This window comes from Tinamus guttatus, unplaced genomic scaffold, assembly GCF_059628265.1.
Source record: "Tinamus guttatus ecotype Peru unplaced genomic scaffold, ASM5962826v1 Tinamus_guttatus_pri_ptg000825l, whole genome shotgun sequence".
NCBI classification, from domain to species: domain Eukaryota; kingdom Metazoa; phylum Chordata; class Aves; order Tinamiformes; family Tinamidae; genus Tinamus; species Tinamus guttatus.
The window spans coordinates 8095-33358 of NW_028289359.1; the positions used below are offsets into that span (position 1 = coordinate 8095).

Here is a 25264-nt window from a genome sequence, read left to right on the forward strand (position 1 = left end):
ACCGTGATGTCGCACCACACCGTGACGTCACCTCGCACCGTGATGTCCCCTCGCACCATGATGTCACCTGGCACCATGATGACCCACCACACCGTGATGTCCCATTGCACCATGATGCCCCCTCGCACCATGACATCCCACCATACCGCGATGTCACCTCGCACCATGATATCACCTCGCACCGTGACGTCCTCTCGCATGGTGATGTCCCCTTGCACCATGATGCCACCTTGCACCATGATGACCCACCACACCGTGATGTCACCTCACACTGCGACGTCCCACCACACCGTGATGTCACCTCGCACCATGATGTCACCTCACACCGTGATGTCACCTTGCACCATGATGACCCATCACACCATGACGTCACCTCACACCGCGACGTCCCACCGCACCATGATGTCCCCCCACACCGTGATGTCATCTTGCACCATCATGTCCCCTCGCATGGTGATGTCCCCTTGCACCATGATGTCACCTTGAGCCATGATGACCCACCACACCGTGAAGTCCCACCACACCGTGACGTCACCTCGCACCGTGATGTCCCCTCGCACCGTGATGTCCCCCCACACCGTGATGTCATCTCACACCATGATGTCCCCTCGCATGGTGATGTCCCCTTGCACCATGATGTCACCTTGCGCCATGATGACCCACCACACCGTGATGTCCCCCCACACCGTGATGTCACCTCGCACCATGATGTCACCTGGCACCATGATGACCCACCACACTGTGATGTCCCATTGCACCATGACGTCACCTCACACCGCGACGTCCCAGCACACCGTGATGTCACCTCGCACCGTGACGCCCCCTCCCCCGCCATCCCCTCCCTGTCCCCCCCTTCCTCTCCCCTCCGCCTCCTCCTCCTCCTCCTCCCGCTGCTCCTCCTGGTGCCGCCCCCGTCCCACGGCGCCACCTTCAAGGTGGGCGTCCTGGGCCCGTGGGGCTGCGACCCGGTGACGGCGCGGGCGCTGCCGGAGGTGGCCTCGCGCCTGGCCGTGGGGCGGCTCAACCGGCACCCGCTGCTGGCCCGCGGCTACTGGTGGGACGCGGTGGTGCTGGCCGAGGCGTGCGGGACGGCGCAGGCCGTGGCGGCGCTGCCCGGCGCCGAGCGCTACGCGGCGGCGCTCGTGGGGCCGCTCAACCCGGGCGCCTGCGAGGCCGCCGGCCTCCTGGCCGCCGCGTGGAACAAGCCGCTGGTCTCGTGGGGATGCGTCGGTGACAACGGGGACACCAGCGGGTGGCCCTCGGTGGTGGCGGCGCCGCTGCCCGCGCCGGCCGCGCTGCTGCACGCGGCGCTGCGGTTCTTCGGCTGGGCGCACGTGGCCGTGCTGAGCGCCCCGCAGGACGCGTGGCGCGAGGCCGGGCGCGCGCTGGCGCAGGGGCTGCGCGCGCGGGGGCTGCCCGTCACCGTGGCGGGCGGCGCCGGCGCCGACGCCGACGAGGCCCGCGAGGCCCTGCGCAGGGTGCAGCGCGCCGGAGGAGTCCGGGGTGCGGCGGGGAGCACGGAGGAGGATGGGGATGAGGGGTGGAGGTGGAGGTGGTTGGGTGAAGGACATGGGTGGAAGGAGGCAGTGGAGGTGGGAGGAGGACACGGGAAGAAGGAGGTGGTGGAGGTGGAGATGGATGGGGTTGGGTGAAGGACATGGGTGTTGGAGGTGGTGGGAGATGGAGGTGGTTGGGTGAGGGACATGGGTGGAAGGAGGTGGTGGGAGATGGAGGTGGTTGGGTGAAGGACATGGATGGAAGGAGGTGGTGGACATGGAGGTGGTTGGGTGAAGGAGATGGGTGGAAGGAGGTGGTGGGAGATGGAGGTGGTTGGGTGAAGGACATGGATGGAAGGAGGTGGTGGACATGGAGGTGGTTGGGTGAAGGAGATGGATGGAAGGAGGTGGTGGAAGATGGAGGTGGTTGGGTGAAGGACATGGATGGAAGGAGGTGGTGGGAGATGGATGGGGTTGAGTGAAGGACATGGATGGAGGGACGTGGTTGGGTGAAGGACATGGGTGGAAGGAGGTGGTGGAGGTGGTGGGAGATGAAGGTGGTTGGGTGAAGGACATGGGTGCAGGGAGGTGGTGGAGGCTGTGGGAGATGGAGGTGGTTGGGAGGAGGACGTGGATGGAAGGAGGTGGTGGGAGATGGATGGGGTTGGGTGAAGGACATGGGTGGAAGGAGGTGGTGGGAGATGGAGGTGATTGGGTGAAGGACATGGATGGAAGGAGGCAATGGAGATGGTTGGGAGGAGAATATGGGTGCAGGGAGGTGGTTGGGTGAAGGACATGGGTGGAAGGAGGCGATGGAAGTGGTTGGGAGGAGGATGGGGATGAGGGGTGGAGGAGGTGGAGATGGATGGGGTTGGGTGAAGGACATGGGTGGAAGGAGGTGGTGGAGGTGGTGGGAGATGGAGGTTGGGTGAAGGACATGGATGGAGGGACGTGGTTGGGTGAAGGACATGGGTGGAAGGAGGTGGTGGAGGTGGTGGGAGATGGAGGTGGTTGGGAGGAGGACATGGGTGCAGGGAGGTGGTGGAGGCTGTGGGAGATGGAGGTGGTTGGGTGAAGGACTTGGGTGGAAGGAGGTGGTGGAAGATGGAGGTGGTTGGGTGAAGGACATGGATGGAAGGAGGTTGTGGAGATGGATGGGGTTGGGTGAAGGACATGGGTGGAAGGAGGTGGTGGGAGATGGAGGTGGTTGGGTGAAGGACATGGATGGAAGGACGTGGTGGGAGATGGAGGTTGTTGGGTGAAGGACATGGGTGGAAGGAGGTGGTGGGAGATGGAGGTGGTTGGGTGAAGGACATGGGTGGAAAGAGGTTGTGGGAGATGGATGGGGTTGAGTGAAGGACATGGATGGAGGGACGTGGTTGGGTGAAGGACATGGGTGGAAGGAGGTGGTGGAGGTGGTGGGAGATGGACGTTGGGTGAAGGACATGGATGGAGGGACGTGGTTGGGTGAAGGACATGGGTGGAAAGAGGTGGTGGAGGTGGTGGGAGATGGAGGTTGGGTGAAGGACATGGATGGAGGGACGTGGTTGGGTGAAGGACATGGGTGGAAGGAGGTGGTGGAGGTGGTGGGAGATGGAGGTTGGGTGAAGGACATGGATGGAGGGACGTGGTTGGGTGAAGGGCATGGAAGGAAGGAGGTGGTGGAGGTTGTGGAAGATGGAGGTGGCTGGGTGAAGGACATGGGTGCAGGGAGGTGGTGGAGGTTGTGGGAGATGGAGGTGGTAGGGTGAAGGACATGGATGGAAGGAGGTGGTGGGAGATGGAGGTGGTTGGGTGAAGGATATGGGTGAAAGGAGGTGGTGGGAGTTGGAGGTTGTTGGGTGAAGGACATGGGTGGAAGGAGGTGGTGGAGGTGGTGGGAGATGGAGCTGCTTGGGTGAAGGACATGGGTGGAAGCAGGTAGTGGAGGTGGTTGGGAGGAGGACGGGGGCAGGGGGTGGTGGAGGTTGCGGGAGATGGAGGTGGCCAGGTGAAGGACATGGATGGAAGGAGGTTGTGGGAGATGGAGGTGGTCGAGTGAAGGACATGGATGGAAGGAGGTGGTGGGAGATGGAGGTTGTTGGGTGAAGGACATGGGTGGAAGGATGTGGTGGAGGTGGTGGGAGATGGACGTGGTTGGGTGAAGGAGATGGGTGGAAGGACGTTGTGGGAGATGGAGGTGGTTGGGTGAAGGACATGGATGGAAGGAGGTGGTGGAGCTTGTGGGAGATGAAGGTGGTTGGGAGGAGGACATGGGTGAAAGGAGGTGGTGGGAGATCGAGGTGTTTGGGTGAAGAATTGGATGGAAGGAGGTGGTGGGATATGGAGGTGGTTGGGTGAACGACATGGGTGGAAGGAGGTGATGGGGGGCAGATGTGTGTCATGGGCATGGAGACAACTGGATGAAGGACAGGGGTGCAGGGAGGTGATGGGGGTGGTTGGGTGAAGGTGGTGGGAGATGGAGAAGGTGGGTGGGGATGGAAGGAGGAAGGATGGAGGGAGATGGAGCTGGTTGGAGGGAGGATGGTTGGAGATGGGGAAGATGGGCAGGGTTGGATGGAGGGAGATGGAGCTGGTTGGGAGAAGGGCCAAAGGATATGGAGGAAGAGCATGGATGGAAAGAGGAAGGATGGAGGGAGATGGAGCTGGAGCCAATGGAGAGGAGTGGGTGGAGGACACTCGGACGTGGCTTTGGGTGAGGGCTGGCGGGAGGAGGTGGCCTGGGGTGGCCGTGTGACGGTGTCCCCTCCGCAGTGGTGGTGCTCTGCATGCACTCGGTGCTGCTGGGCGGCGAGGAGCAGCGGGTGCTGCTGGAGACGGCCGAGGACATGGGCATGACGGACGGCACCTACGTGTTCGTGCCCTACGACGCGCTCACCTTCCCGCTGCCCTACCGCGGCGTCCCCTACGCGGCGCTGGCCAACGGCACCAAGCTGCGGCGCGCCTACGACGCCGTCCTCACCATCACCATCGACTCGCCCGAGCTGGGCTTCCACGAGGCCCTGCAGCAGGCCCAGGACGCCTACGAGATCCCCGGCCATGTCAACCCCACCCAGGTGCCCTGGGGACACACGATGGGGAATGTGGCCAATGGGAGCAGCGGGGAGGTGGCCATGGCCAACGGGAGCAGTGTGGAGGTAGCCATGGCCAATGGGAGCAGGATGGAGGTGGCCATGGCCAATGGGAGAAGGTTGGAGGTGGCCATGGCCAATGGGAGCAGTGTGGAGGTAGCCATGGCCAATGGGAGCAGGATGGGGGTGGCCATGGCCAATGGGAGCAGTGTGGAGGTAGCCATGGCCAATGGGAGCAGGATGGAGGTAACCATGGCCAACAGGAGCACAATGGAGGTGGCCATGGCCAATGGGAGCAGTGTGGAAGTGGCCATGGCCAATAGGAGGAGGATGGAGGTAGCCATGGCCAACAGGAGCACAATGGAGGTGGCCATGGCCAATGGGAGCAGGGTAGAGGTGGCCGTGGCCAATGCGAGGACGATGGAGGTGGCCATGGCCAATGGGAGCAGGATGGAGGTGGCCATGGCCAATGGGAGTGGAGGTGGCCATGGCCAACGAGCTCATTACCTGGGTGCCACCACAGCCCCCCAAAGATCCGCCCCCAACACCCCACCCTCCCCGCAGGTCCACCCGCTCTTTGCCACCATCTACAACTCCATCTTCTTCCTGGCCATGGCGGTGGACGCCACGCGGCGCGCCGGGCGCTGGGTCATGGGCACCACCGTGGCCGAGCACGCCCGCGACTTCGACCTGGACGGCTTCTGCCAGCCGCTGGCCGTGAACGAGCACGGGGACGTCAGCGTCCCCTACGTGGTGCTGGACACGGACGGCAAGGGCGACCGCCTGTGGCCCGTCTACGGGCTCGAGCCGGGCACCCGCGGCCTCCGCTCCCTGGGCCACAGCGTCCACTGGCCCCGCGGTTCCGGCCCCGGCACCGACGCCGACTGTTGGTTCGACTCGAGCACCATCTGCAATGGGGGTGAGCAAGGGGGCAGGCACCCTGGCACGGGGCCAGCGGCCCGTTGGCCTGCACACCTGGCATCTACCAACCATCCATCCATCCAACCACCCATCCATCCAGCCAGCCAGCCAACCATCCACCCAATCATCCATCCATCCATCCGTCCAACCATCCATCCATGCATACATCCATCCACCCAACCATCCATGCATCCATCCACCCAACCATCCATGCATCCATCCATCCATCCATCCATCCGTCCAACCATCCATCCATGCATGCATCCATCCATCCATCCGTCCAACCATCCATCCATCCATTCATCCATCCATCCAACCATCCATCCACCCATCCACCCAACCATCCATGCATCCATCCATCCATCCATCCGTCCAACCATCCATCCACCCAACCATCCACCCATCCATCCAACCATCCGTCCATCCATCCATCCACCCAGTCATACATCCACCCAGTCATCCATCCATCCATCCATCCATCCATCCATCCATCCATCCATCCATCCATCCATCCAACCACCCACCCACCCATCCATCCACCCATCCATCCATCCATCCAACCATCCATCCATCCATCCATCCATCCACTCATCCATCCATCCATCCAACCATCCATCCATCTCCCCACCCATCCATCCCTCCATCCATCCATCCCTCTGTCCTCTTCCAAGTCCCTTTGTCTACCCATCCGCCTCCTCTCTACGGATTCACGTATCCATGGATGTCTCCATCCATCCCTCCATCCACCACCCAACTTCCCATCTTCCTATTCCTTCCCTCATCATCCATCCCTCCATCCCTCCATCTGGTTTTCCATCCCTCCATCCATCTTCCTCCCTCCTACCTGCCCCCCCTGTTGTCTCCACTCGTGGTGGCCGTGTCCCCCCTTGGTGGCCCTGGCCCGTGCCGCGGGTGGCCGCGGCGGTGTCCCCCACTCTTCACCATCCTCCTCCTCCCTGCGCAGGGGTGGACGCCACCTTCGTGCTCCTCATGTTCATCCTCGTCTGTGCTCTCGCCGTGGCCGGGGCCGCCCTCGCCTGCTTCATCAGGTGGGTGTCACCTCCATGGGCGCCTGGGGACGAGCCGGGTCCCCGCTGTGACCGCCCTGTCCCCCCCAGGCGCCGCATCCAGCAGGCCCAGCTCATGAAGGGACCCAACAAGATCATTCTCACCCTGGAGGACCTGACATTCATCAACACACAGAGCAGCAAGAAGGTGAGCGGAGTGACAAGGGACACGGCCACCCTGCTGTCCCCACGAGGGGGCTAGAAGGGACAACCGTGGTCTCACGTCCCTTCCTGGGGGCAGGCTCTGCCTTGGGAGGGGATCCACGGGCTGGTGGCCCTCCATGGGTGACGTCCCCATGTCCTGATGTGTCCCTGGGGCTGCCATGGCCGGACACGTCCCCATGTCCTGACGCAAACCGATGGCTGCCACATCCCGTGGCCAAATGTGTCCCCAAGGCAGCCAGCCCCTCATAGGTGACATCCTCACGGCCAGATGTGTCCCATGTCCTGATGTGGTCCAGTGGCTGTCACACCCCCCTGGCCAGACATGTCCCATGGACAGATCTGTCCCCATGGGTGATGTCCCCAAGTGAGACACGTCACCATGTCCTGACACGTCCCCTTGGCTGCCACATCTCCATGGCCACATGCAGCCCTGTCCCCTCATGTGTCCCATGGCCAGGCAGAATGTCACGGGTGACATCCCCACAGCCAGGCACGTGTCTCATGTCCTGGCTTGTCCCCATGTCCTATCGCATCCGGACAAGACCCTGTGGCTGCCACATCTCCATGGATGATGTCCCCAAAGATGATGTCTCCATGGGCAGATGTGTCCTTGTACCTTCATGTGTCCCCATGGCCACAAATGTCCCCTGGCCAAATGTGTCCCCATGGTGACCACAGCTCCATAGGTGACGTTCCCATAACTAGACGTGTCCTATGGCCAGAAGCGTCCCCATAGGTGACATCTTGGTGGTCATACATGCCCCATGGCCAGACGTGTCCCCATGGCTACCACATCTCCACAGGTGACATCCCCATGTCCAGACATGTCCCACAGCCAGCTGTGTCCCCATGGGTGACGTCCCCATGACCAGACACATCCCATGTTCGGTCACGTGACATGGCCAGATGTGTCCCCGTGAGTGATGTCCCCATGACCAGACACATCCCATGGTCAGTCATGTGACATGGCCAGATGTGTCCCCATGGGTGGTGTCCCCATGACCAGACCATGACCCATGACCACCTCTGTGAACATCACCCCCATCTCCAGCTGTGTCTCCATGGGTGATGTCCCCACGTCCCGTGGTCAGTCATGTGACATGGTCAGACGTGTCCCCATGGGTGATGTCCCCATGACTAGACACATCCCATGTTCAGTCACGTGACATGGCCAGATGTGTCCCCATGAGTGATGTCCCCATGACCAGACACATCCCATGGTCAGATGACATGGCCAGATGTGTCCCCATGGCTACCACATCTCTGTGAACATCACCCCCATCTCCAGCTGTGTCTCCACGTCCCATGGCCAGTCATGTGACATGGCCAGATGTGTCCCCGTGGGTGATGTCCCCGTGACCAGACACATCCCATGGTCAGATGACATGGCCAGATGTGTCCCCATGGGTGGTGTCCCCATGACCAGACCATGACCCATGACCATCTCTGTGAACATCACCCCCATCTCCAGCTGTGTCTCCATAGGTGATGTCCCCACGTCCCGTGGTCAGTCATGTGACATGGCCAGATGTGTCCCCGTGGGTGATGTCCCCGTGACCAGACACATCCCATGGTCAGATGACATGGCCAGATGTGTCCCCATGGGTGGTGTCCCCATGACCAGACCATGACCCATGACCATCTCTGTGAACATCACCCCCATCTCCAGCTGTGTCTCCATGGGTGACGTCCCCACGTCCCACGGCCAGTCACATGTGTCCCCATGGCCACCACATCTCCATGAATGACGCGGCCATCTCCAGCCATGTCCCCACGGGTGACGTCCCCACTCCCCGTGTCCCCCCGCAGGTGGACGAGAGCCGGGCCAGCCTGGCCAGCCGCGGTGGCGCCGACAGCAAGAGCCAGCGCAGTGTCCCCACCGGCCCCGAGGCCTCCAACGTGGCCGTCGCCGAGGTAGCCGCGTCCCCGCGTCCCCGTCCCCGCGTCCCCGCCCTCCTCCCGTGTCCCCTCCTCGTTTCCCACCCACCCCGACCCGGGGCCACAGGGCAGGGCCACCCCTTGGGGACGTCCCCGTCGCTCTTCCCGCCTCTGGGGATGATTGGCAGCTCCCCGGGGGGTGATTGACAGCTGTCAGGCCCGGGTTGATTGACAGCTGTAAGAACCAGTTTGATTGACAGCTGACAGTCCAGAGTTGATTGACACTTGTCAGACCCCAGTTGATTGACAGATGTCAGGCCTAGGTTGATTGATAGGTGTCAGTGCCAGGTTGATTGACAGCTGCCAGTCCAGGGTTGATTGACAGCTGTCAGACCCAGGGTGATTAACAGTTGCAAGGCCAAGGTTGATTGACAGCTTTCAGACACCATTTGATTGACAGCTGTCAATCAATCAACAGCTGTCAGTCCCTAGTTCATTGACAGGCATCAGTCCCAGGCCGATTGACACCTGTCAGTCCTGGGTTCATTGACAACTGTCCAATTCTGGTTGATTGACACCTGTCAGTCCTTAGTTCATTGACAGGTGTCAGCCCTGGGCCAATTGACACCTGTCAGTCCTGGGTTCATTGACAGTTGTCAGACCTGGTTGATTGACACCTGTCAGTCCTTAGGTCATTGACAGGCGTCAGCCCCGGGCTGATTGACACCTGTCAGTCCTGGGTTCATTGACAGTTATCAGACCTGGGTGATTGACACCTGTCAGTCCCTAGTTCATTGACAGGCGTCAGTGCCAGGCCGACTGACACCTGTCAGCCCCGGGCTGATTGACAGCTGTCAGTCCCGGGTTCATTGACACCTGTCAGTCCCTAGTTCATTGACAGGCGTCAGTCCCAGGCCAACTGACACCTGTCAGTCCCGGGCCGTTTGACAGCTGTCAGTCCCAGGTTCATCGACTGCTGTCAGTTCTCGGCCGATTGACACCTGTCAGTCCCTAGTTCATTGACAGGCGTCAGCCCCAGGCCGATTGACACCTGTCAGTCCTGGGTTCATTGACAGTTGTCAGACCTAGGCCGATTGACACCTGTCAGTCCCGAGTTCATTGACTGCTGTCAGTCCTAGGCCGATTGACACATGTCAGTCCCTAGTTCATTGACAGGCGTCAGCCCCGGGCCGATTGACACCTGTCAGTCCCGGACCGATTGACAGCCGTCAGTCCCGGGTTCATTGACAGCCGCCCTTTCCCCCAGGGAGCCGAAAAGCCGCCCGGGAACGGCCACCTCCCCCTCCTGCTCCTGCTGTTTAACCAGCAGGGCCTGGTCGCCTCCGTGCAGGTAAGTCCGCGGGGCCCAAAAAGCCGCGGTTTTGCCCCAAAAACGTGTCCCTCGCCGCGCTCTCGGGGAGGGGGACTCGTGCCCGCCCCGTGTCCCCAGCTGTCCCCGTCCCCCTGTCCCGTCCCCGCTGTGGCACCCTCGGGTCCTGCGTGGTGCTGTGTGTGAGTCCCCCCACCTCCGGTTGTCACCGTGTCCCCCGGCTCAGCGTGTCCCCTCCGTGTCCCCCGCAGGGTGACTGGGTCTGGCTGAAGAAGTTCCCCGGGGACCAGCACCACGAGGTGAAGCCGGCCACCAAGCTGGCCTTCTGCAAGGTAGGGGACACGGCGGGGACAGCGCCAGGCGATGGGGGACAATATCAGACCACGGGGGACAATGTCAGACCATGAAGGACAATGTCAGACCACAGGGGACAGCTCCAGGCCATGGGGGACAGCGCCAGGCCATGCAGGACAGCGCCAGGCGATGGGGGACAATATCAGACCACGGGGGACAATGTCAGACCACAGGGGACAGTTCCAGGCCATGGGGGACAGCGCCAGGCCATGGGGGACAACATCAGACCATGGAGGACAATGTCAGACCACAGGGGACAGTTCCAGGCCATGGGGGACAGCGCCAGGCCATGGGGGACAACATCAGACCCTGGGGGACAATGTCAGACCATGGAGGACAATGTCAGACCACAAGGGACAATGCCAGGTCATGGGGGACAACGTCAGACCACAGGGGACAATGCCAAGCCATGGGGGACAGTTCCAGGCCATGGGGGACAGCGCCAGGCCATGGGGGACAATATCAAACCATGGGGGACAATGTCAGACCATGGAGGACAATGTCAGACCACAGGGGACAATGCCAGGTCATGGGGGACAACGTCAGACCACAGGGGACAATGCCAAGCCATGGGGGACAGTTCCAGGCCATGGGGGACAGCGCCAGGCCATGGGGGACAATATCAAACCATGGGGGACAATGTCAGACCTCAGGGGACAACGTCAGACCACAGGGGACAGTGCCAGGCCATGGGGGACAGCACCAGGCCATGGAGAACAATGTCAGACCACAGGGGACAATGCCAAGTCATGGAGGACAAAGCCAGGCCACGGGGGACAATGTCAGACCATGGGGGACAATGTCAGACCACAGGGGACAGTTCCAGCCCATGGGGGACAGTTCCAGGCCATGGGGGACAACATCAGACCCTGGGGGACAATGTCAGACCACAGGGGACAGCACCAGGCCATGGAGGACAATATCAGACCACAGGGGACAATGTCAGACCACAGGGAACAATGTCAAGCCATGGGGGACAATGCCAGGCCATGCGGGACAACATCAGACCATGGGGGACACCATGGTGGGGACAACACTAGGACACTCGGCCATGGTGGCAAAGGGCAATACCCATGGTGGCAATGCCAGGCCATGGTGGCAATGCCAGGCCATGGTGGGGACATCACCAGGCTGCACAACCACAGTGGGGACAATGCCAGTTCATGGTGGGGACAATGCCAGGCCATGATGGGGCCACCACCAGGCTATGGTGGCAATGCCAGGCCATGGTGGGGACACCAGCAGGCCATGGTGGGGCCAATGCTAGGACATTATGGGGAGACCACCAGGCTACATGGCCATGGTGGGGACAATGCCAGGCCAGGATAGGGACAATGCTAGGTCATGGTGGGGACATCCCCAGTCTACATGACCATGGTGGGGACAATACCAGGCCATGGTGGGGACAATGTCAGGCCACATGGCCATCGTGGGGACACCACCAGGCTATATGACCATGGTGGGGACAATACCAGGCCATGGTGGGGCCAATGCCAGGCCACATGGCCATGGTGGAGACACCACTAGGCTACATGACCATGGTGGGGACAATACCAGGCCATGGTGGGGCCAATGCCAGGCCACATGGCCATGGTGAGGACACCAATAGGCTACATGGCCATGGTGGGGACAATGCCAGGCTACATGACCGTGGTGGGGACACCACCAGGACATGGTGGGGCCAACGCCAGGCCGCGTAGCCATGGTGGGGACAACACCAGGCTTCATGACCATGGTGGGGACAACACCAGGCCATGGTGGGGCCAATGCCAGGCCATATGGCCATGGTGGGGACACCACCAGGCTACATGGCCATGGTGGGGCCAACACCAGGCCATGGTGGGGACACCACCAGACCACATGGCCATGGTGGCAGCAGAGCGCGGTAGGGCCACCAGGCCGCGGTGGCCCCGTCCCACACGTGTCCCCGCGGCAGCTGCGGGACCTGCGGCACGAGAACGTCAACCTGTTCCTGGGCTTCTTCCACGACTGCGGCATCTTCGCGGTGGTGTCGGAGCACTGCTCGCGCGGGAGCCTCGAGGACCTCCTGCGCAACGACGACATGAAGCTCGACTGGATGTTCAAGTCCTCCCTGCTGCTCGACCTCATCAAGGTGGCGCCACCGGCGTGGGGACGGCCACCGCGGGCAGGGGTGCTGGTGGTCACGGTGGTTGGTGGTGGCCATGGTGGTGGCCTTGGTGGTGGTGGCCATGGTGGTTGGTGGAGGCCATGGTGGTTGAGGAGGTTGCGGTGCTTGGTGGTGGCCATGGTGGTGGCCTTGGTGGTGGTGGCCATGGGGGTGGTGGTGGCTGTGGTTCTTGGGAGGTTGTGGTGGTTGGTGGTTCTTGGGAGGGTTGTGGTGGTTGGTGGTGGCTGTGGTGGTTGAGGAGGTTGCAGTGGTTGGTGGTGGCCATGGTGGTGACCTTGGTGGTGGTGGCCATGGGGGTGGTGGTGGCTGTGGTTCTTGGGAGGTTGTGGTGGTTGGTGGTGGTCATGGTGGTTGGTGGTGGCTGTGGTGGTTGGTGGTGGCCATGGTGGTGGCCTTGGTCGTGGTGGCCATGGGGGTGGTGGTGGCTGTGGTTCTTGGGAGGGCCGCGGTGGTTCGTGGTGGCTGTGGGGGTGGTGGTGATCTTAGTGGTGGTGGCCTTGGTGGTGGTGGTGGCCATGGGGGTTGGTGGTGGCCTTGTTGGTGGCCGCGGTGGTTGGTGGTGGCCATGGGGATCAGTGATGGCCATGGTGGTGGCCATGGTGGTGGTGGCTGCAGTTCTCAGGAGGGTGGTGGCAGTTGGTGGTGGCTGTTGTGGTGGTGGCCGCGGTGGTTGGTGGTGACCACGGTGGCAGTGGTAGTCATGATGGTGGTGGCCGTGGTGGCCTTGGTGGTGGTGGCCATGGGGGTGGTGGTGGCCATGGGGGTGGTGGTGGCCATGGTGGTTGGTGGTGGCCACGGTGACAGTGGTAGTCATGATGGTGGTGGCCATGGTGGCCTTGGTGGTGGTGGCTATGAGGGTGGTGGTGGCTGCGGTGGTTGGTGGTGGCCACAGTGACAGTGGTAGCCATGGTGGTGGTGGCCATGGTGGCCTTGGTGGTGGTGGCCATGAGGGTGGTGGTGGCCGCGGTGGTTGGTGGTGGCCACGGTGGCAGTGGTAGTCATGATGGTGGTGGCCATGGTGGCCTTGGTGGTGGTGGCCATGAGGGTGGTGGTGGCCATGGGGGTGGTGGTGACCACAGTGACAGTGGTAGTCATGATGGTGGTGGCCATGGTGGCCTTGGTGGTGGTGGCCATGAGGGTGGTGGTGGCCGCGGTGGTTGGTGGTGGCCACGGTGGCAGTGGTAGCCATGGTGGTGGTGGCCATGGTGGCCTTGGTGGCCTTGGTGGTGGTGGCCACGGTGGCAGTGGTAGCCATGGTGGTGGTGGCCATGATCATCATGAGGGTGGTGGTGGTGGCCATGGTGGAGATGATGGTGGCCACGGTGGTGGCCATGGTGGCCCCTGGGGGACACCGCGGTGGTGAAGATGGCGGCCATGATGGAGGCGGCCATGTTGGTGGCTGCCATGTTGGTGGCAGCCATGTTGACAGTGACCATGTCGGCAGCCATATTCACAGCAGCCATGTTGAGGGCAGCCATGTTGAGGGCAGCCATGTTGAGGGCAGCCATGATGGCAGCCATGACAGCAGCCATATTCACAGCAGCCATGTTGATGGCAGCCATGATGACGGCAGCCATGGTGGCAGCCATGTTGACGGCAGCCATATTGATGACAACTACGTTGATGGCAGCCATGATGATGGTGGCCATGTTGAGGGCAGCCATGTTGATGGCAGCCATGTTGATGACACCCATGATGGCAGCCATATTGATGACAACTGTGTTGATGGCAGCCATGTGGAGGGCAGCCATGTTGATGGCAGCCATGTTGAAAGCCATGTTGAAGGGAGCCATATTGATGGCAGCCATGTTGATGGCAGCCATGATGGCAGCCATATTCACAGCAGCCATTTCGATGGTAGCCATGTTGAGAGCAGCCATGTTGATGGCAGCCATGTTGACGGCAGCCATGATAGCAGCCATATTCACAGCAGCCATGTTGAGGGCAGCCATGTGGAGGGCAGCCATGTTGATGGCAGCCATGTTGAAAGCCATGTTGAAGGGAGCCATATTGATGGCAGCCATGTTGACGGCAGCCATGACGGCAGCCATATTCACAGCAGCCATGTCGATGGTAGCCATGTTGATGGCAGCCATGTTGAGAGCAGCCATGTTGAGAGCAGCCATGTTGATGGCAGCCATGTTGATGATAGCCATGATGGCAGCCATATTCACAGCAGCCATGTTGATGGCAGCCATGTTGAGAGCAGCCATGTTGAGAGCAGCCATGTTGATGATAGCCATGATGGCAGCCATATTCACAGCAGCCATGTTGATGGCAGCCATGTTGAGAGCAGCCATGTTGAGGGCAGCCATGTTGATGGCAGCCATGTTGAGGGCAGCCATGTTGAGAGCAGCCATGTTGAGAGCAGCCATGTTGATGGCAGCCATGTTGATGATAGCCATGATGGCAGCCACATTGATGGCAGCCATGATGCCGGGGGCGGTGCTGGCTGTGGGGGCGGTGCCTTGGGGGCGGTGCCAAGGCGCAGGGGCTGATGGGCGGCCCCGGCGCAGGGCGTGCGCTACCTGCACCACCGCGACGTGGTCCACGGGCGCCTCAAGTCGCGCAACTGCGTCGTGGACGGGCGCTTCGTGCTCAAGGTCACCGACCACGGCTTCAACCAGCTGCTCGAGGCCCAGCGCATCGTGGCGCCCCCGCCGCAGCCCCACGGTGAGGGGCGGGGCCGGCCCGGGGGGCGGGGCCTAACCCGCGGGGTGGGGCTTAACCGAGAGGGGAGAGGTGGGGCCTCCTGGGGGGGGGGAAAGGGAGCCTATGGGAGGGATCTGGGAGCTCGGTGGGGGGCGGGGCCTCTGGGAGGAGGGGCTTTACAGGGGGAGGGGCCTTTTAAGGGGAGGGGCCTTCAGGGAACAAAAGGGGGTGGGAGGCTCTGGAAGGAGCCTGGGGGCGGAGCCTGTGAGGGGTGGAGCCTTCTTGGGAAGGGATCCCCTAGGAGGAGGGGTCTTCCAGGGGGCGGGGCCTCCTGGGGAATGAAAAGGGGCTGGGAGCCTCTGGAAGGGGCCTGGGGACTCAGATGGGGGCGGGACCTCTGGGAGGCGGGGCTTTCCAGGGGGAGGGGCTCCTGTGGGCGGGGCCTATGAGGGACTGGGGTCTCTGAAAGGGCGGGGCCTTCGGGGGGGAAGAGGATCTGGTGAAATGTCCTCATGCTGGGGGGGGGCGTGTCCTCCTGTGAGGGGGCGTGTCCTCGTGCTGAGGGGCGTGTCCTTATCTGGGGGCGTGTCCTCGTGCTGGGGGATTGTCCTCATGTCGGGGGGGGGGGTCCCCCTGCTGGGGGAGTGTCCTCGGGATGGGGGGCGTGTCCTCGTGGTGGGGGGCGTGTCCTTGAGCTGGGGGGGCGTGTCCTCGTGCTAGGGGGCGTGTCCTCATGTGCGGGTGTGTGTCCCCATGCTGGGGGGCGTTTCCTTGTGCTGGGGGGCGTGTCCTCGTGCCGGGGGCGTGTCCTCCTTGGGGGGGGCGTGTCCTCATTTGGAGGGCGTGTCCCCATGCTGGGGGCGTGTCCTCGTGCTGGGGGGGTTGTCCTCATGTGGGGGGGCGGGTCCCCATGCTGGGGGGCGTGTCCTCGTGCTGGGGGGCGTGTCCCCGCGCGGAGGGGGGCGTGCCCACGCTTGGCCCCGCCCCCGCAGAGCGCCTGTGGACGGCGCCGGAGCTGCTGCGGGAGCCGGCGCTGGAGCGGCGCGGGACGGCGCGCGGGGACGTCTACAGCGTGGGCATCATCATGCAGGAGGTCATCTGCCGCGGGGCGCCCTACTGCTCCCTGGGCATGGCCCCCGAAGGTACCGCCCCCTCCCCGCCGGGACACGCCCCCAAGGAGCGGGACACGCCCCCGGACCGCCCCCCGCACCGGGACACGCCCCCAAGCGCCGCGACACGCCCCCCCGGCCACACCCCCAAATACCAGGACACGCCCCCAAGTACCGGGACACACCCCCTGGGACGCACACCCCGCACCGGGACACGCCCCCACGGGCCGGGACACGCCCCCAAGTAGAAGGACACGCCCCCCGCCCTGGGACACGCCCCCAAGTGCCGGGACACACCCCCTGGGACGCACACCCCGCACCGGGACACGCCCCCACGGGCCGGGACACGCCCCCAAGTAGAAGGACACGCCTCCAAGTGCCGGGACACGCCCCCCGCCCTGGGACACGCCTCCAAGGGCCGGGACACGCCCCCGCCCTGAGACACGCCCCCAGGGGCCGGGACACGCCCCCAAGTACTGGACACGCCCCCCGGTGCCGGGACACGCCCCCCTGGGACACACATCCCACACCGGGACACGCCCCCAAGCGCCGGGACACGCCCCCCGCCCTGGGACACGCCCCCAAGTAGAAGGACACGCCCTCAAGCACCGGGACACGCCCCCTGGGACACGCCCCCAAGTATCTGAACGAGCACCCTCCCCCCCCCAGACACACACACCACCACCACCACCCCCTCCCGCTCCGGGGCACACCCCCCAGGTACCGGGACACGCCCCCAAGCGCCGGGTCCCGCCCCCTGGCCACACCCCCACGCCGGGACATGGCCACAAGTACCTGGACACACCGCCTGCCCCCGGACATCCCCCCCTGCACTGGGACACGCCCCCAAGTACCAGGACCACCCCCCAACCACCCTTAGGATCCCCATCGACACCTCTACGACCCCTCAACCACCCCTATTGACCCCATCACACCCTCCACGACCACCCGAGAACCCCCAACCATCCTTGGGACACCCATTGACACCTCCGGGACACCCCAATCACCCCCATTGACCCCATCACACCCCTCATGACCACCCTAGAACCCTTGGGACCCCCATTGACACCTCCGGGACACCCCATTCACCCCCATTGACCCCATCACACCCCTCACGACCACCCCAGAACGCCTCAACCACCCTTGGGATCCCCCTTGACACCTCATCCCCCTTCCATTGACTCTGTTACACCCCTCACAACCACCCTAGAACCCTTGGGACCCCCATTGACACCTCCGGGACACCCCATTCACCCCCATTGACCCCATCACACCCCTCATGACCACCCCAGAACCCTTGGGACCCCCATTGACACCTCCGGGACACCCCATTCACCCCCATTGACCCCATCACACCCCTCATGACCACCCCAGAACCCTTGGGACCCCCATTGACACCTCCGGGACACCCAAATCACCCCCATTGACCCCATCACTCCCCTCACGACCACCCCAGAACCCCTCAATCATCCTTGGGACCCCCATTGACACCTCTGGGGCACCCCAATCACCCCCATTGACCCCATCACACCCCTCATGACCACCCTAGAACCCTTGGGACCCCCATTGACACCTCCGGGACACCCCATTCACCCCCATTGACCCCATCACTCCCCTCACAACCACCCCAGAACCCCTCAATCATCCTTGGGACCCCCATTGACACCTCTGGGGCACCCCAATCACCCCCATTGACCCCATCACACCCCTCATGACCACCCTAGAACCCTTGGGACCCCCATTGACACCTCCGGGACACCCCATTCACCCCCATTGACCCCATCACACCCCTCATGACCACCCTAGAACCCTTGGGACCCCCATTGACACCTCCGGGACACCCCATTCACCCCCATTGACCCCATCACTCCCCTCACAACCACCCCAGAACCCCTCAATCATCCTTGGGACCCCCATTGACACCTCCGGGACACCCCAATCACCCCCATTGACCCCATCACACCCCTCATGACCACCCTAGAACCCTTGGGACCCCCATTGACACCTCCGGGACACCCCATTCACCCCCATTGACCCCATCACTCTCCTCACGACCACCCCAGAACGCCTCAACCACCCTTGGGATCCCCCTTGACACCTCATCCCCCTTCCATTGACTCTGTTACACCCCTCACAACCACCCTAGAACCTTTGGGACCCCATTGACACCTCCGGGACACCCCATTCACCCCCATTGACCCCATCACACCCCTCATGACCACCCTAGAACCTTGGGACCCCCATTGACACCTCTGGGGCACCCCATTCACCCCCCATTGACCCCATCACACCCCTCATGACCACCCTAGAACCCTTGGACCCCCATTGACACCTCTGGGGCACCCCAATCACCCCCATTGACCCCATCACTCCCCTCACGACCACCCCAGAACGCCTCAGCCACCCTTGGGATCCCCCTTGACACCTCATCCCCCTTCCATTGACTCTGTTACACCCCTCACAACCACCCTAGAACCCTTGGGACCCCCATTGACACCTCCGGGACACCCCATTCACCCCCATTGACCCCATCACACCCCTCATGACCACCCCAGAACCCTTGGGACCCCCATTGACACCTCCGGGACACCCCATTCACCCCCATTGACCCCATCACACCCCTCATGACCACCCCAGAACCCCTCAATCATCCTTGGGACCCCCATTGACACCTCTGGGGCACCCCAATCACCCCCATTGACCCTATCACACCCCTCACGACCACCCCAGAACGCCTCAACCACCCTTGGGATCCCCCTTGACACCTCATCCCCCTTCCATTGACTCTGTTACACCCCTCACAACCACCCTAGAACCCTTGGGACCCCCCATTGACACCTCTGGGGCACCCCAATCACCCCCATTGACCCCATCACACCCCTCATGACCACCCCAGAACCCTTGGGACCCCCATTGACACCTCCGGGACACCCAAATCACCCCCATTGATCCCATCACACCCCTCACGACCACCCCAGAACCCCTCAACCATCCTTGGGACCCCCATTGACACCTCAACCACCCCCATTGACCCCATCACACCCCTCACGACCACCCCAGAACCCTTGGGTCCCCCATTGACACCTCAACCCCCTTCCATTGACCCCATCACACCCCTCACAACCACCCTAGGACCCCCCCACACACACCCCCCTAGCCCCCCAAGTGCCCAGGTCCCCCCGCCGTGCCTCGCTTTCCCCAGAGATCATCCAGAAGGTGGAGAAGCCGCCGCCGCTGTGCCGGCCCTCGGTGTCGCTGGACCAGGCGCCGCTCGAGTGCATCCAGCTCATGAAGCAGTGCTGGAGCGAGCAGCCCGAGCGGCGCCCCACCATCGACCAGATCTTCGACCAGGTGGGGCCCTGGGGGGCGGCGTGGGGCTGAGACATGGCCCTGGGGTCTATGGGGTCACCACGTGGTTCCTATGGGGTGATATGGGCCTGAGATATGGATCTGGGTATCTATGGGGCCACCTCTCTATGGGGTGATATGGGCCTGAACCATGGGATTGCGGGGCCTATGGGGTCACCACATGGTTCCTATGGGGTGATATGGGTCTGAGACATGGATCTGGGGGCTGATGGGGCCATCTTGTGGTCCATATGGGGTGATATGGGGCTGAGACACGGCCCTGGGGTCTATGGGGTCACCACGTGGTCCCTATGGGGTGATATGGCCCTGAGACATAAATCTGGGGGCCTATGGGGTCACCACATGGTTCCTATGGGGTGATATGGGCCTGAGACACGGCCTTGGGGACTACGGGGTCACCACATGGTTCCTATGGGGTGATATGGGCCTGAGACACGGCCCTGGGGTCTATGGGGTCACCATGTGGTCCCTATGGGGTGATCTGTGTCTGAGACATGGATCTTGGGGCCTATGGGGTCATCTTGTGGTCCATATGGGGTGATATGGGTCTGAGACATGGATCTGGGGCCTATGGGGTCACCGCGTGGTCCCTATGGGGTCATATGGGCCTGAGACACGGCCTTGGGGACTATGGGGTCACCACATGGTTCCTATGGGGTGGCCCATGGTTCCTCATGGGCCTGAATCATGGGTGTGTGGGGCCACCTTGTGGTCCCTATGGGGTGATATGGGCCTGAGACATGGACCTGGGGGCCTATGGGGCCACCACGTGGTCCCTATGGGGTGATATGGGCCTCAGACACAGCTCTGGGGCCTATGGGGTCACCACATGGTTCCTATGGGGTGATATGGGCCTGAGACAGGGACCTGAGGGCCTATGGGGTCACCATGTGGTCCCTATGGGCTGATATGGGCCTAAGACATGGAACTGGGGGCCTATGGGGTCACCTTGTGGGCCATATGGGGTGGTATGGGCCTGAGATATGGATCTGGGTACCTATGGTGGCCACCTTGTGGTCCCCGGGCCTGAATCATGGACTTGGGGGGGCCTATGGGTCCACCAGGTTGTCACTATGGGGTGACACGGGCCTGAACCATGGGCATGGGGTCACCACATGGTCCCTATGGGCTGATATGGACCTGAACCATGGGACTGGGAACCTATGGGGTCACTGTGTGGTCTCTATGGGGTGACATGGACCTGAATCATGAGTGTGGGGGACCATTATTGGTCTCTATGGGGTGATATGGGCCTGAGACAGGGATCTGGGGGTCTATGGGCCCACCTCGCGGTCCATATGGGGTGATATGGGCCTGAGACATGGATCTGGGGGTCTATGGGGCCACCTCGTGGTCCATATGAGGTGACATGTGCCTGTCACATGGGTCCCAAGCCCATATAGGGCCACCTCATGGCCTCTTGGGGCATGACAGCACCCTCGTCCATGGGCCCCTACTCCACCATGAACTCTACAGGCCAGGGCCAGTTCGGGGACATTCTGGGGCCACCCCATAGCAGCTCCGTGTCCCTCATCTAACCCCGTGTCCCCTCTTGTCCCCCATGGGGGCAGTTCAAGAACATCAACAAGGGCCGGAAGACCAACATCATCGACTCGATGCTGCGCATGCTGGAGCAGTACTCGAGTAACCTGGAGGACCTGATCCGCGAGCGCACCGAGGAGCTCGAGATCGAGAAGCAGAAGACCGACAAGCTCCTCACCCAGATGCTGCCCCCGTGCGTCTATGGGGCGCCCAATGGGGGGCCGGGATCGAGGGATGGACCTAGACTGGTCCTTGAGGGTGTTGATGCAGCCGTGGGGGGCAGGTTGGGGGTCATTGACTCCACGTGGGGCTGGAGAGGTTGGTGGTGGCCATGGTGGGCCTGGTTGGGGCTGTTGTAGACATGGCCATGAGGGGGCAGGTTGTGGGTCATTGGCTCCACACATGGCCATGGGGCTCTAGGAGATCATGGTGGTCATGGGGGGCAGGTTGGAGCTGGTTGGGGGGTCATTGACTCCACACGTGGCCATGGGGCTCCAGGAGGTAGATGTGGCCATGGAGGGTGGGTTGGGGCTGGTTGAGGGGTCATTGACTCCACACGTGGCCATGGGGCTCTAGGAGATCATGGTGGCCATGGAGGGCAGGTTGAAGCTGGTTGGGGGGTCATGGACTCCACACGTGTCCATGGGGCTCTAGGAGATCATGGTGGCCATGGGGGGCAGGTTGGGGCTGGTTGGGGGTCATTGACTCCACACGTGGCCATGGGACTCCATGGGGTAGACGTGGCCATGGGGGGCTGGTTGGGGCTCTTGTGGGTCACTGACTCCACACGTGGCCATGGGTCTCTAGGGGATCATGGTGGCCATGGGGGGCAGGTTGGGGCTCTTGTGGGTCACTGACCCCATCCAGGTCCCCTGGAATGGGGCATCAAGACGTCCCGCTCCCCATCCCTACGGTCCCCACGGTCGCTCAGTGACTGAAGGTCCCCATGGGACCCAAGTCACCCTTTGTGGCGACCACCACTGCCCCATGGCACCGGTGGCCTCTGTGGGTCCCTGCTGACCCCGTGGGGACACGTGTGGGTCCCGGCAGGTCGGTGGCCGAGGCGCTCAAGATGGGCACCCCCGTGGAGCCCGAGTACTTCGAGGAGGTGACGCTCTACTTCAGTGACATCGTGGGCTTCACCACCATCTCGGCCATGAGCGAGCCCATCGAGGTGGTCGACCTCCTCAACGACCTCTACACCCTCTTCGACGCCATCATCGGCGCCCACGACGTCTACAAGGTGACGGGGACGCGGCCGCGCGTTGGGTCACCTCGTCCTTGTGGGGGGTCAGGAGCCCCTATGGGCCATGGGGACGTCTCGAAGGTGGTGGCCTGGCCACCGCGTTGGCGCTGGTGGCTCTATGGAGACGCCGTGGGCTTTGCCACCTGAGAGGTGGCACCTCCTGTGGGCCATGGCCACCGATGGGGGTCCCCTGTGGTCTTTTGTGACCCATCTCCGAGGTGACACAGCTGTGGTGGCCCTGATTGACATGGCCACTCCATGGCCACCTCCTTTGTGACCCATCTACAAGGTGACACAGCCCTGGTGGCCCGAAATGACATGGTCACTCCATGGCCACCTCCTTTGTGAACCATCTCCAAGGTGACACCACCATGGTGGCCCCAAAGGACATGGCCACTCCATGGCCACCTCCTTTGTGACCCATCTCCAAGGCCACATCCATGGTGGCCCCAAAGGACATGGTCACTCCATGGTCACCTTCTTTGTGACCCATCTTCAAGGTGACACAGCCATGGTGGCCCCAAAGGACATGGCCATTCTATGGCCACCTCCTTTGTGCCCCATCTCCAAGGTGACACAGCCATGGTGGCCCCGAAGGACACGGCCAATCCATGGCCACCTCCTTTGTGACCCATCTCCGAGGTGACACAGCCAAGGTGGCCCTGATTGACATGGCCACTCTAAGGCCACCTCCTTTGTGACCCATCGCCGAGGTGACACAGCCAAGGTGGCCCTGATTGACATGGCCACTCTAAGGCCACCTCCTTTGTGACCCATCTCTGAGGTGACACAGTCCCGGTGTCCCCGAAGGACACAGCCACTCTATGGCCACCTCCTTTGTGACCCATCTCCAAAGTGACACAGCCATGGTGGCCTCGAAGGACATGGCCGCTCTATGGCCACCTCTGTGACCCATCCCCAAGGTGACACAGCCCTGGTGGCCCCAGAGGACATGGCCACTCCATGGCCACCGCCTTTGTGACCCATCTCCGAGGTGACACAGCCCTGGTGGCCTCAAAGGACGTGGCCACCTCCATCCTGGTCCCCCAACAAGCTCTAGCCGAGGGGGTTGTCCTGGCGGGCGGGCGCCCCCGTGGGTGACGTCCCCCGTGTCCCCTGTCCCCCCGCGCAGGTGGAGACCATCGGGGACGCCTACATGGTGGCCTCGGGGCTGCCCAAGCGCAACGGGAACCGCCACGCGGGCGAGATCGCCAACATGTCCCTCGACATCCTCAGCTCCGTCGGCACCTTCAAGATGCGCCACATGCCCGAGGTGCCCGTGCGCATCCGCATCGGCCTCCACTCGGGTAAGGCCCCGCCCCCTTTGCCCTGGACACGCCCCCTCCTTTGGACACGCCCCCTTCTTTGGACACGCCCCCCTCCTTTGGACACGTCCCCTCAACCCTTTGGCTGCGTCCCCCCACCTTGGGCCAAGGCTCAATATGGCTGCCGTTCAAGATGGCCGACGCTCTTCAGCCATTGGGTGCCTTCCCTCCCCCATTGAGGCCACGCCCCCTTGCCCTGGACACGCCCCCGCCTTTGGACACGCCCCCGCACGGCCCTTTGACTGCGTCCTCCCCACTTGGGTCAAGGCTCCACTTGAGCAACGCTCAACATGGCCGCTGTTCAAGATGGCCGACGCTCTTCAGCCATTGGGCCCCTTCCTTCCCCCATTGAGGCCACGCCCCCTCTTGGCCAACGCCCAAACCTGGCCCCGCCCCTTATTGACCTCCCCCCCCCTTGCCCAGCCTCTTCATCCCTTGGCCAACACTCAACGTGGCCAATGCTCTTTGGCCACGATCCACCAATCCTGGCCAGTCCCGTGGCCACGCCTCCCCTTTTGTGTCCCCGCCCCCCAGTGACCACACCTCTCCCTGGCCCCGCCCATTTCTGCCCCCGTCCCCTGTTGGCCCCACCCCATCTAGAGCCATTGCTCATTGGCCAATAGGAAACTTGACAAGCGCTCAAAGGCCACGCCCCCCCAACCCCCGATCCCCGCCCCCTCCATGGACACACCCCTTCGTGGTTCCGGGGACACGCCCACTCCTGGTCCCGCCCTTTTTTGACCCCGCCCCATCGCCCCTTGGCCAACACTCAACTTGACCAATGTTCTTCAGCCCTGATCCCCCATTGGCCAGCCCTAGCCACGCCCCCCTCTGTGACCACGCCCACTCGCTGTCACGCCCGCCCATAGACCACGCCCCCTTGTGGCCCCGCCCCCCTCCTTGGCCGGGCCCAGCCCCATTGCCCCTTGGCCAACGCTCAACTTGGCCAACGCTCTTCAGCTCTGCTCCCTCCCGCCCCGCCCGGGCTCCGCCCCCGCCAGGCCCCTCCCCCTTGAGTGGCCACGCCCCCTCGGGAGCCCCGCCCACCTGCGTGCCACCATAGGCCCCTGCGTGGCCGGTGTCGTGGGCCTCACCATGCCGCGTTACTGCCTGTTCGGTGACACCGTCAACACGGCCTCCCGCATGGAGTCCACCGGCCTGCGTGAGTCCCACGGGGACACCGGGGGACACGGGGAGGGGACAGGAAGGGCCCCGGGGCTCACACGGGGACACGAGGAGGGGACAGGAAGGGCCCTGGGTCTCATATGGGGACACCGGGGGACATGGGAGGCCACTGGGTGACCCAGGAGGCCCTGGGAAGAGCCAGGGTGACAGTAGAGGCCATGGGGTGACATGGGAAGACCCAGGGGGACAGGGGAGGCCACCAGGTGACACAGGATGACCCAGGAACATGGGGGAGGCTACAGGGTCTGGGAGGCCCCTGGGTGACACGAAGTGACCTGGGAGGACCCAGGGTGACACGAGAGGACCCAGGGGGACAGGGGAGGCCACCGGGTGACACAGGATGACCCAGGAAGATGGGGGAGGCTACGAGGGTCTGGGAGGCCACCGGGTGACACGAAGTGACCT

At 62.8% G+C, this 25264-nt stretch overlaps 1 protein-coding gene across 1 annotated transcript in view; it reads left to right on the forward strand.

Annotated features, from left to right (window-relative positions):
• Nucleotides 1–492: 492 nt before the first annotated feature.
• Nucleotides 493–25264, forward strand: part of LOC148591416 (retinal guanylyl cyclase 1-like) — a 29216-nt gene continuing 4444 nt past the window's right edge. Inside the window, exons 1-17 of the mRNA XM_088537610.1 lie at nt 493–556; nt 790–1503; nt 4251–4552; nt 5132–5486; nt 6453–6537; nt 6607–6703; nt 8530–8634; nt 9866–9949; nt 10180–10260; nt 12219–12395; nt 14948–15104; nt 16076–16225; nt 19395–19543; nt 21133–21296; nt 22154–22346; nt 23482–23656; nt 24738–24836. Of these exons, the coding sequence (XP_088393736.1) occupies nt 493–556; nt 790–1503; nt 4251–4552; nt 5132–5486; nt 6453–6537; nt 6607–6703; nt 8530–8634; nt 9866–9949; nt 10180–10260; nt 12219–12395; nt 14948–15104; nt 16076–16225; nt 19395–19543; nt 21133–21296; nt 22154–22346; nt 23482–23656; nt 24738–24836 (3151 nt within the window). The remainder of the gene's footprint in view (nt 557–789; nt 1504–4250; nt 4553–5131; nt 5487–6452; nt 6538–6606; nt 6704–8529; nt 8635–9865; nt 9950–10179; nt 10261–12218; nt 12396–14947; nt 15105–16075; nt 16226–19394; nt 19544–21132; nt 21297–22153; nt 22347–23481; nt 23657–24737; nt 24837–25264) is intronic.